Source organism: Propithecus coquereli, unplaced genomic scaffold, assembly GCF_000956105.1.
Source record: "Propithecus coquereli isolate 6110/MARCELLA unplaced genomic scaffold, Pcoq_1.0 Scaffold69, whole genome shotgun sequence".
NCBI lineage: Eukaryota > Metazoa > Chordata > Mammalia > Primates > Indriidae > Propithecus > Propithecus coquereli.
In genome coordinates, this window is record NW_012152951.1 from 4,172,679 (window position 1) to 4,185,277 (window position 12,599).

Consider the following 12,599-nt stretch of genomic DNA (forward strand, 5'->3'; position numbering starts at 1 on the left):
GGCAGCCCAGACCTTCTGAGCCACGCAGGCCACAAACCCCTGAGCCAGCCTTGATTCCTCTGTGCCTTTCACCGTCGTTTCCAGTCCTTCAGGAAATCCCAGAGGCTTCAAACTGTGTCTCGAATCCAGCTGTCCACCCCGCTGCGCTGCAGCCTCCTGGTCTGAACCATCTGACCTGGATTACCCGCTGCCACCTGATTCTCCACCTGCCTGCCTTCAGTCTGCTCTAAAGCTAGGCGCCGGAGTGGTCTTCTAACACGTGGGTCAGATCTTGTCATTTGCTCTAAACCCCGACGTGGCTCCCATGTCCCTCGGGGTAAAGACCAGAGTCCTCACACTGGCCTTCACCTTCCCCCACTCTCAACCATCTCTCTCCGCCTGGCCCCCCTGGCCTCGCAGCCATTCCCCATCCTCCCAGGCACATTCGTGCCCGCCTGTCTAGAATGCCGGCCCGCACGCCCTTCTCTCCCGCACCTGCGAGTCCCTGCCCCTGCCGGAACAGAGACCTTCGGAGGCAGTCCTCTGTTTGGATTTGGCGTCACAGAAATTACCTGTGGTTTAGGGCAGAGAAACAGATCCTTTTATGGAAGTATGTGGCCGCCCTGTCTACTGATTAACAGCTAGATTGAAACGGCTGTCGGCTTTCAAGACATTGTGACTGCGTAGAGGTGTGTAGAGTGCATTTAAGACTTCAGCCAAGGAGCGCGCTTCTCCACGGGCAGCGTGTTGAAGTCAGGCTGGCCGCGATGGGTTCACTGACTCACCCTGTGCAAAGTTTGTCATTCTCAACGCGGTTAAGGTTACAGGTGTTATTTTAAAATACCAATGCAGATGGCGTCTAAGGGATATTTGGTGTAGTTTATTGCATACGCCTTATCGTTTAGCAGTTTTGAGTCTTAATCCTGCAGCGATACTTTAGATATTTAAACAAATGGTGCAGCTATAATTTTTCTATTTTGGTTGACTTTTTGGATTTTAATTCTCTTTATTTTCACATTGATTTTCAAGAGGTATTGCTTTAAAAATGTTAGGCATCACAGTTTGGTGGATAGAACATAAAGCAGGGAAGTGCTGGGCGTGGGATTGGATTTTTTTTAGCCAGGCGGCCAGGAGGTCAGGCCTCCCCGAGAGGGTAACATTTGAGGAAAGACCTGAAAGGATATGAACAGGATGAATCCCACAGGGCGCTCAGGGAGAGAGACAATGACCAGTAGCATCACAGGCCGAAGAGGACAGCACTGAGCTCCAGAAGCCTCTGCCATTGATGCAGGGTCAGCCTTGATGTGTTTGCAGCATGGATTCAGTCGCTGAGTCCGAAGGAGGCAATAATGTACCTGGATCTACTGCCTGCTGACCAGAAACTGAAATAGCAGGCATCAGAACTTAGAGAAATCACGGTTAGACTATTTCTTGGCCAAGTTTGTCCCAAAGTAGGTTACATGAGGCATAGCATATGCACATTTTCTAACAGGCACAGAAGGCGGGAAAGTGGGTAGTGAGGCAACAGCTGCATTCTTGCGATTCTGACTGGTGCTCAGGGACGCCGCACGCAAGATAAGGTAAAAATGTGGCCGAGTGCGGGGGAGAAAGCATAGGGTCTGGTGGAGACTGACTCCATCCTGTCTGTGTACATCTGATAAAGGTTTATAACCAGTACCTGTCAGTGAAATATTTAACAAACTCCAGTTACGTAGGCAAAAGTTCAGCTTTAGCTGAAAGGCTTAGGTTTTATTACACACGTGCCCAACTGCAGCCATTGTCGGCCACTGTTAAAATTTTTTTTTTGAATTTTCCATTTTCTGAACATGCCCGAGTGCTCACTGTGAGGTTGGTGTTGAGACGTTGCAGCAGGAGGCATTCTGTGTGCCTGGAACTCGGGGCATGTGAGGGGTAGCGGCTGGGGCCAGATCACAGGCTTCTCGGCCTTAGCCACGGGCAGCACAGGACCAGGCTGCCATTCTTCTCTCCCCTGTGCTCCCAGTTACATTCCCAGCGCTGTAGGTGGTTTATCAGCGATGTCTCAAAGTGGGCCTGGGAGGATGACGGGGTCTTAGCACGCGCTGCCAAGCACAGCTCTGTGCACCTCTGCATTCGTGAGTGACGCCTTAGCAGGAAAGACCACAAATGAGTATTTCCCATCTTCTATTCCAGACGGCCCACTGGAGGATACTGACCCTAAGGACTCATATCTCATTCCAAGAAACGTCATGGCTGAGCCGGACTACATAGAGGATGACAATCCCGAACTAATTAGGCCTCAGAAACTGATCAATCCCGTCAAAAACTCCCGGAACCATCAGGATCTTCACAGAGAACTTCTTATGAATCAAAAAAGGTAAGATGGTTTCTTGAACACAGTTTTTCTTAGAGAACTTCTAAGATAGTGAGTTTTTATTTTAATTGTGTTTACAAAGGCTTCAAAAGACCCTTCTTTTCTTGCCCTTACCTAAGGCTTGCTTATTTGCTGTCACATCCTAGAGCCAGGTTGTCCCTCAGTGCAGCAAAGTCCCTGTGGGCAGCTGCTGCCACAGTGGCCTGCAGTCCTGCCAGACTCCTGCAGTCCTGGGTCCCCTTCTGAAATGGGTGCATATTTTAAAATTCTGATGGAAGGGGCTGGATTAAGGATAGAAGTATCCTAAGTTGAAGAGAAATATATTACTTCTTAAATTGAAAATCTCTGAATTTTCCCCTTTCATTGGGAGAAGTAGAGGAATCAGATATAAATAACTGCCTACTCTAGCATCGTAAGTGGCAGGGAGAAGTCTCTAGAGCCGTATTAGACTTAATTAGGTAAGGATTTCTTTCTTGGGTTTTTGTTTTTAAGTAGCATTTTAAGTTATTATCATCATTTTTATTATTTATTTTTTTGGAGGGGAGCAAAACACCTTCTATCTTCTTTGCAAACCATTGGTTAGCTCCATCTGTGCCATAAATAATGTTAGATGTTGGGCTGGTGTACTCTGCTTTTTAAGTAATGTTGGGCAGGTCCAGTAGGCAGGGAGAACTGAGGATGCAAGGTTACTTTATTTAAGAACTAGTAAGCTTCAACTAGGTCTATTTTCGGATCTTGTAGGACTGTAGATCACTCATTCACCCACTCTTTGCTAGCTGTGGTAAAGGGTCTACCATTGAACTGAAAGTTAGGCAGACCAAGTTAAGCATTAGGGTAATTTTTAGAGGGAGGCCTAGTTGAAAAAAAATTTTAAATGTTTTAAAAGGACCAATGGGGCATTTTTATGGCAGTTCTCCTACCTAAGAACTGTACCCGAGTACACTCCCACCAGAACTAATGACTCTTGTCCCAGGAATTCTTTGTAAATACATTTCTCCCTCTTGATTGTGGGAATGTGGCTTATTCCCTTTTTGTCCCCAGCATATACTAGGGTGCTATTGGACTAGTGTTTATTAAATTGATTACAAGTTTGATCATTTTTTAATAGGTGTTTGGCTTCCACCTGCCTTTGTCACACAATAGAAGAAAGAAAATACGGATTTGGTATCATCATGCCCAAAGCAAAACAATCTAAGGTTCTAAATAGACCACAGAATTTGGAAGCAATCCTGCCTGGGAAATTACGTCTGCATTTTGGTGGAAAGATCATCAGTTTAGTAGACCCCAAATAGAGTGACAGCTGTCACTTACTGGTTTTCCAATTGTCTTTACCTCTTGGGGCTCAGTCCTTTACCTGTAAAATGAAGGTAGGGATTTAGTAAGAAGTGTTTTAGCTCAAACTTTTTTTTTCTATGAAATCTACAGAAGGGCTCCAAGTTAGAATAGAGGCAAAAGTAAAACCGAAATTTGCAGAATAAATGTTCTCGAATTATAGGCTACACATTATTCTGCAAAAATGTATTTGGTAGCCTATGTCACGTTGCTGTGAAACATACAGATCTGTACAATTGAGTCTGTTTCCATATTTTTTAGAAAATAGACCTCCCTTCTGTCTTTCTCTGGCCCATTCTTTCTTTTCCTTGTTTACACAGCTGACTCTTTAGGCAGGCCCAGGTCAACTAATCTGGGAGAATGCTGATCTTCCCTCAGGTGGCATGGTATAGATAAGACGTGGGCTTTGAGATCAGAGAGAAGTGATACGCATCTTGATTTGCTGTTTAACTTGACCTACCTTATGATCTTGGCCAAGGTACTCCCTCTTGAGATCTGTTTCTTCACTATAAAGTGGTGGATAATAATACCTTTCTCACAAAAAATAAATAATAGCATGTATTACAATACCTACCAAATTGCCTGGCATATCATAAGTGATCAATTTTAGTCCCATTCATCTTTGCTTCCCATGTGGCATCATCGGAAATTCCTGGTGCTCTTTCCCCTTTTTCTATGAAGGATTCTGGTCTGGCTGGAAGTACATTAAAAAAAAAAAAAAGAAAAGAAAAGGCAAGTTTCAAAACCCAATGAATATATCTTGTCATATGTCTTCAGGATTTTTAAGGTCATCTCTTAGTTGGGTAAACACTTATTATTGATACACTGGTTTCAGAGTGAAAACATCTCAAGCAGTTTCTTCCCATTTATTCATCTTTTATTTCATGTACTTTTTAGAGACTGTAGAATTTTTATTTCTAAATTTTAGTGCCAAATAATAGGAAGCATCAAATCAATAATATGTATGTTTGCTTAAGGGATAGCCACTTGATGACTGATTTGTACTGTAATGGAAGTCTGCTTGCTTTACTATAATTTATAAGGGATCTTCCTGCATTTTATCTTATCCAGTGATCTTTCTAATAACCCTGTGTGTATCTTGAGATTAGCCCAGTTTGACAGGTGAGTAAAACTCAGAGTACCAGGTTAAGGAATCTTCTCAAGATAACACAATCAGTTTTTGGAATGGTTTTTAGGAGTAGACATAGCATTTGAGGCAGTTTGTAGAGGTAAATGTAGTATTAATATAAATTAGAAAAAGAAGTGAGAAAATGAGAGGGAGCCAGAATGAGATCAGCACAAAGCAAGCTGTATGCAGAGACTCGGGCCTTTGCTCTGCATGCTGCAAACGGGGCTCACGGCCCTGTAGCAGCCGGTTCACGTAGTTTTTCAAGTTACATTTTAGGGATCTTCAGTTAAAAGCAAAGTCACTGCTTAGGAGAACAAACACCCATTGGTCTTCTAACTCCGAAACTTATGCTGTTTCAAGTACATACTGCCACTCCCCCGTTTACTATCTTTTGGACCCAGCTAAGTTCCAGGTTCCAGGTCAAAAGTCTTCAGGCCGCTAAGACTGATTGTTAAGACTCTATCAGGTTCTCGGCATCCACAGGTGTTTTCAGCAAAGGCAGATTTCAAAGGGCGTCATAAAAGCATTATTTTTGTAGTTGAAAGATCAGTATTGAAGAGGTCTTAAAAAACAATATTTCTAATATGATTTGTAGAGATTCTGTCCTCTGCAATGAGTACTTTTGGAGGGCAAATAGGTCAGTTACTTAAACATATCCGTACAGTTGGTAATTGTGGCTTGTACGTTTCCAAGTCAGTGGCTTCTAGTTCCCTATGTTTCTAGTTGATCTTCTTTTGGCATGCTTTGCTGGGCACGTAGTTCCTCAATAAATACTTGCTGCTGTACAACATGGGAAAAGATAGGGGAAGTTCTAGGGATACAGCATAGAAGTACTTGTGAGTCCACACAGGTAAAAATGGCTAAGACAAAAATGCAGATGAGGCAAGCCAAACCAGAAGATCCCAAGATTAAAGATCAGAGCTGAAATCCAAATGCAACCTTTCCCTCTACCTCAAGAAAAAAAAATAGGTCAGGAGATGTTTGACCAGGTTGGCAGGCAAACATGTTCTGTGGTGGTGTGAGCCCCAGATCTGTCCTCTGGCTAAGGGCTCTCCCAGGTGAGGAGGTGACTTCATTTACGTGGGTATGTGGCGTTCAGGTGGAGGCGGCATGGACGTGGACTTCCCCACCCACCCCTGAACCTGCTTCGTGGTTCACGTGAAGTATGAAACATACCTGTCAAAGTTGTCTGTATGTTTCATGCACTAGGGAGATAAAATCATTGTGGCCTTTTTGGAGGGCTGTTCGGCAGCTCTCATCAAAATACAAAATATGCAGGTGTGTAGCCAGCAGCTCTATTGGTATGAATCTAGCCAACAGGAATGCTTGTGTAGGAATGCAGCTATAAGTGCACACAGAGGTTCGTTGCCTCATTGTTTTTAATAGGAAACAATTGGAGACCAGCTACACGGCTGTCAGTTGGAGTGTGGCAATGTCAATAGGGGTGTGACAAAACTGGGACACTTCTGTACTGTGATGCGTTACGCAGATGTCGAGGCGTTTATACAGGTATAGAAAATATGGAGGAACATAGACCAAACCTTTAGTAACTGTTCTCTCTGGGTGCAGGAGTGGGTAAGGGTTGATGGGGGCAGGTCCTCTAGCTTGTGTAATTTTGGGAGCCACCATTCATATAGAATACAGTGTAAACAGTGCCCCCATGGTTTGTTTCATGAGGGGGGTTTGAGTGTGCTTTCACTTTTTATTTTACATATATGGATATATTACCTGACCTTTTTGTGTGTGTGCGAAGAGCACTTATTAATTTCATAATTTTTTAAATTGGCTTTGCCCACTGCAATAGTGTCAGGTAGCTCCATGACCAGGAAGCAGACTTGGGAATTACGGTTGGTCTGGGGATGATACAAAGACTTGATCAGCCGTCAGTCGTAAATGGATTGAAAGTACTTGTTAGTTGTATATGTCAGAATTGATTAAAGAAAACTAGCTGTTCTCATGCAAGGGATGATACTGTTTATAATTAATTATGAAATTTGAAGAAGCTCATTTCTGTCTGTCAACACCATCTCTGCAATCTGATCCATATTAGACTTAGAGAATTGTATGGGCAGTGCTTGATTTTCTCCATTCAGCACAGAAAGTTAGGTTAAACACTGTGATAAAATATTAACTAAATTTATATGACTTCTGGACTGCTGTAAGTGCAGAATATTTATCATGTAAGCACCATTTTCCTGAATTTTCTGTTACTAAATATTTTATCTTACTGTCACCATTGTGTAAAATTTTTGAACAGAAAATGAATACTGTGTAATAGTTCAGCCCATTCATATGTTGCAATAGGCTGTCAGCCTAATGTGTCATACGTCAAGTTTGTTCAGCAGCTTTTGCATAATCCAGAAGAATTTAGTAATAGCTGAAGTTAATTTTGCCAGTGAAATATAGGGAAGGAAAAGTGTTTGAAATTTAAATTACTCAGATAGCTAGTCTTAATCCTAAAATTTAAACCCCTTAATTCTATCTGTAGTGTCATACCGAGACAAGACTTTTTAATAGTCAAAACTGAGTGCGTCTTTATTGTGGTTATTTAAAAATAATTTTAAATTTTCTTGTGGTTAATGACACCTTTATTCTGAACTATTAGAGTACTCATAAGCAACTTCTACTGTGCTGATTAAAGATTTAGTTTCCAGAATATTCTGTCTATGCTTTGTCCCCCTCAGATAGTCTTGCTAACTGCAAAAGAAACTATAATTAAATCACAAAAGTAACCTGTCTCTTTTGTTTCATTGAAAATTTGGCCAAATTTTATTTCCTTTTTTTTTTTTTTTTTAACCAAAAGTTCTAGTAATGAAAATTGGGAAAGTGGAGATATATATTCTTTTGACTGTGTCTTTTATCATCAGAGATAGACTATCCTGGTCTTTACTCTGTAAACAACAACTTTGAAAACATTTTTCTTGTGATTTAAAAAATATCTAGGTAGAAGAGTTACCGGAATTTTTTAAAATTTAAAATGAACAAGAAAGTGTGAAATTGAAGATGAGTTCACAGATGTGACCCTGTGAACTCGAAAGGGATTGAGGTGGGCGTGCTGTCGACTTTCTCTGACCAGAGCACGCTTTTCTGAAATTGTTATTTGATTTAACAATTATTCGGATGACTCTTAGTCTAGTTAGTTGATTGGAGTAGTTAAGAGAACAACTCCGTGGCAGGAATCCCTGAGCTACAGCTAAATCGCCAGCAGCAAGACCAGGAAGTGTGTGGCAAGGTGCGTAGGTCCGTGCTAGAGTCCAATGTCATCTGAAATGGTTTAGGTGCAGGAGCACTGGACTGGGAGCTCGATCAGGTTCTGCGTGGCCGCGTCCCTCAGTAACGTCAGATATGCCTTTAGATGTACGAAAACGTTCTTTTAGATCTGACAGATGAAGAGTGGGAAGGTTTCCAGGGCCGTTTTGCTGTCTAGATTTCTGTGCCAGCCTGTCTCTGGGTTGCATTTAGCGCAGGAAAGCGGGGCTAGATCTTGGGAAGCCTCTCCTAAGACTCCAGGTGGAGCCACCTCATCTCCTGGGTGTCTCTGTCCCCATCATGGGTCCCCATCACATGGGCATCCCCACCCATGCCCACCCTCCTTTACATAGCCTGTGTCTTGTGCACAGTAGGTGCTCAATACACTTTTATTGAATGAATGGATTTTGCGTACTCTTTGGAAGACGCTCTTGCCCTTACTTTCATGCTGGCGAATTTCTGAGATCACCAGGACTGCCTGTTAGTAGTAGGTATCATGATCATACTGATTCCTTGGACCTCTTTTCTGTGGCTCATCCCTTAAATGAAATTTCTAGTCCTGAAAGATGTATCCATTAGATTATCAATTTTTATTTGTGTTAATGCTTTTTTTGCAGGGGTCTTGCACCTCAGAATAAACCAGAACTGCAGAAGGTGATGGAAAAGAGAAAACGAGACCAGGTAATAAAGCAGAAGGAGGAAGAAGCACAAAAGAAGAAATCTGACTTGGAAATAGAACTATTGAAACGGCAGCAGAAGTTGGAGCAGGTACGGGTGATCGGGTAAAAGCTGTCTTTTTTGTCCTGGGGAATAAAAAAGTGTTAGAACAGGCAAATATAGTAGACATGTCCGATGCACATGTTCCTACCATGAAAGAAAAAGAGGACACAGATGTCAGGCAATGGGGTCAAATACAGTCAAGGCAGGGCACAAGGATCCTATTGAGAACCTAAAAGTGATCCAGGAGGCAAAAACAAAACAGGGAAATAGCACTGAATTCACACGGAGTATTAAAGTAATTTAATGAAATTGACCCTCACTGGGACTCCAGAGCAACTGTATGTTGATCTCAGGATTTTGTTTTCTTAGCCTTGTCTCTACAATTCCTGTCATCTCTGTATCGCTTGCAGTAACAACCAATTGCTGCTTCTGTGCACAATTACCCCTGGACCTGCATACACGCCTTTCTTTTTTCTTTAAGTGGGAGATCAGGAGAGACTTTCTTCCATTGGGAAATGAAGTTCTTAGGGACTTGGGAAAGAGAGAGGGGAATTTTGAAAAGCCTCTTGGTTTGTAAATAATTTTCCTGTTTCTGAATTTGGTTTAGCTTGAACTCGAGAAGCAGAAATTGCAAGAAGAGCAAGAGAACGCCCCCGAGTTTGTGAAGGTGAAAGGCAATCTCAGGAGAACAGGCCAAGAAGTCACCCAAGCCCAGGAGTCCTAGGCCGAGGCTGTACCGAGACCTCACGTGTCCTGTCCCCGCTCTTCACCGCACAGAGCTGTGTCTGTAGGTGCCTCCTCAGCACTTAATCTCAGGGCAGGAGCCCCGCCCGGAGAGAGTTCCAGCCAGCAGAGAAGTTTGACTTTAAAAAGGATTTGGTTTGATTTTCCTACAATCTGGGTGGATAAATTGCCTTTGACAGTTGCAGCTCCTACTCGCCAAATGAGGGGCATTGCCCAGCACATAAGTTGGAATAGTAGACCTGTGTTCAGAGACTTTAAAAAACAAGACAAATAAACAACAACAAAAACAATAGAACAAGCAAAAAGAAAAAAGGAAGAGGACACTGGAATACATTCTTGAGAGTTGCACTACTTGGTTTTTCTTCCATTCCAAGTTTAGTGGGGGCACAGAGCCTTTTTTCTTTTCAAAGCTAAAAAAGAAATGTTTCTTTTGTTTTTTGTTATCTGTTAGATAATTTAGATGACATAGAAATGCATTTAATCTGTTACATCCAGTATTTGTAAATTTTATTTTGAGGACCCAAAATTTCTTGTTTAATTTATGCTTTCATCCATGGTAGGATTAGCACCAGAAAATGTTAGTGTTGAGCACAGCCGTGACCTTTGTTGGCACTAAGATTTAGTAGTGGGGTAAGAAGGTTTAGAGACATGTAAACATCCATCTTGATCTCATTTTAATTCCTTTTGGTTCTCTGTAATAATGGTATGCTCCATAGCAACATTCCAGTTCCAAGAGGGTACATCACTTAATTCATTTATTGCTTTGGTAACTAGTAGGGTTTTTGTTCAGTTTTGTTTTTAAATTTCTTGCTGAGCTAGTTTTTTTAGGTGAAATCATCTCCTGATCCTTTGGAGAGTGGAACTCGTCCATATAACCCAGCTTCAGTGTCAAAATAGAGGGTCCAAAATCTTTTTATTTTTTTCTCTGAGAGGCGTGTGGAGGAAATTCCCTTGAGGAGCTGGGCAGTGAGGACTCCTTTAGGTATTTTGATGTGAAACAAGTATAGATGGGTCTCAAGGAGGCTTCGTTGGAAGACTTACAGCATTTGAATATCTAATGATAATGAATATCATTAGACGCCATGCTTTGAAAACTGATTAATGATCATATATTACTTTACTTTTTTTTTCTAGCTAAAAAAGACTATTTCACCACTATCTCAGTGATGATGCTGTTGCTAATGATGTCGATGACTACTATGTTGCCTCTCGCAGGAAAAGCTGAGAGGAAAAGAGGGTCCCGCTCAGTTTCCTCATCCTAGCTAGCGTGCTGTTCAAAGAGAAGCCCAGTTACAAATAATAGAAACATTCTCACGCAAAATTCATTTTATACAAGGGCACAGGAACCTTCTACTTGGGGTGATATGGAAGGATTTTTGTGGATTTAGTACGTTCTCCATAGAGACAATTCAGCCAGTAATTTCTACATTGGAGACTCTTACACTTTCTTTCAAGACTCGTAGAAAACTGGATCCAGAGCTTTCGAATCCTTAACTAGCATAGTAGAAACCAGCTTTCTATGGGAATGCTTTAGTTTCAGTGGTTGGCAATTAGGCCCATATTCAACCCTAATGTAAACAAAAGTAAATGCGATGATGATATACTGCTAGTTAGAGAAACATATTACACCTGAAACAGATTATTTATCTCATCAGCAAGTATTGTTTGAAAAAAATAAGAGATGCTTAAGATAAAAATGTTGCTCTATAGTAGTTTGCTTTTGAAGAATGGAGTAACTTTTTTCCATCATTCTTCCCTTTGAGACCAGAAAGTGCGATAACTGATCATCTAGAAGGTACATTTCAGATTGCACATCGACTCGAGTTCTTTCTTGTGTATGTGGACTAATGATGCTGTTTGTAAAATGAAGGTTTGGGACTGGCTCACATCTTTTTATGTAACTGGGTGTTAGATCTTTACATCTGTGTCCTCGAAGCAATTCTGCCACTTGGCACAATTCTCAAGGGCCCTGACAGTTTCCTTTCAGGAATTCTAGGGGTTCTGTTCCTAGAACTTAAGTAGAATTTGTTCTTCACTGGGAAAAAGTTAATTTAAAAGGCATTTCTTTCCTAATCTCACTGAAATTCCGCAGAATTATTTGTAGGTTAGTAATACAAGATCTGGCCAAAAGAAGACTTGTAAATAGCGTGAAGTGGTGTCTTATGCTACAGTGTACAGGTAGGGAAGCTCTTGGAAGTTGTCAGGTCCGCTGGGCTCACAAGCCGCGATCTCCCCTCCTACCTTAATATCGTACGGTCCAACCCTTAGGACTCTCCAGCAGCTGAGCAGTTTTGTGCTTTGAGCCGCTTTTTGACAGAAATGGCTCCATTTTTCCACTCTGTGGTTTTCTTAAAATAGTTCCGTGTTTTATAGTCTCATAGCAGTAAAGTAGTGTTGCTTTCTAAGCTATAACAGTTGACTTTATTCTTCTACTCTGAAAAATCTTGACTTGTTTGAGTGTATATAATATATATAAAGGGAGCCTTAATGGGTTTGTTTTCATAATTTAATATTTTTTGTATTTGCTCTTGTATAATTGTTTTTAATGGAAAGTATTACAGAATTGAGGGTGGAATTCTTAGAACCAAAGTTATTCTTAATAAAAATCACCACATGCTTGGACCATGCAGCCGTGTTCGTCTGATCTCTTTAGTGGACATCTGGGATGGAAGAGGATTGTGTTCAGTTCGAGGGTGAGAAGGTGATTCCGGGGTCTCCCTTTGGTGACTGTCCCCTTCGACTGTCCCCTCAAATCAGTTATGTCCTTTCACCCTGTGTGCGTCAAGGCTGACAGTTCGTTATGTCAGATAGACTCATGCTAAAGTACTGATGGCACTGTAAGCTACTCTTTGCACAGAACATACAGCAGGCGCTACAGCAGCAGCCGTCGGTCCTCAGCTCACAGTATTCTGAATTTTTGGTAGTTTGGTAGGACAATGGGAGGCATATTTTGGGAAGGACCAAAATATTAGTGCTTGTGAGCTAGTACATAGGGCATGTCTAAAACGTGATTTTGAAATTTTTTTGTTTCTTCAGCTAAATTCATGTTATCCTCAAAGAAGTTACTGTGGGAAGCTATACACTCGATTGCAT

General features: G+C 41.6%; 1 protein-coding gene across 3 annotated transcripts in view; it reads left to right on the top strand.

Moving 5' to 3' along the window:
* The window catches only part of FAM107B (family with sequence similarity 107, member B), a 174,160-nt gene extending 162,025 nt beyond the window's left edge, over positions 1-12,135 (top strand). For all 3 annotated transcript variants that reach the window (XM_012660950.1, XM_012660951.1, XM_012660953.1), the window contains 3 exons: positions 2,152-2,335; positions 8,660-8,810; positions 9,370-12,135. In XM_012660950.1, the coding sequence (XP_012516404.1) occupies positions 2,152-2,335; positions 8,660-8,810; positions 9,370-9,486 (452 nt within the window). In that variant the 3' untranslated portion in view covers positions 9,487-12,135. The remainder of the gene's footprint in view (positions 1-2,151; positions 2,336-8,659; positions 8,811-9,369) is intronic.
* The last annotated feature ends 464 nt before the right edge of the window (positions 12,136-12,599 follow it).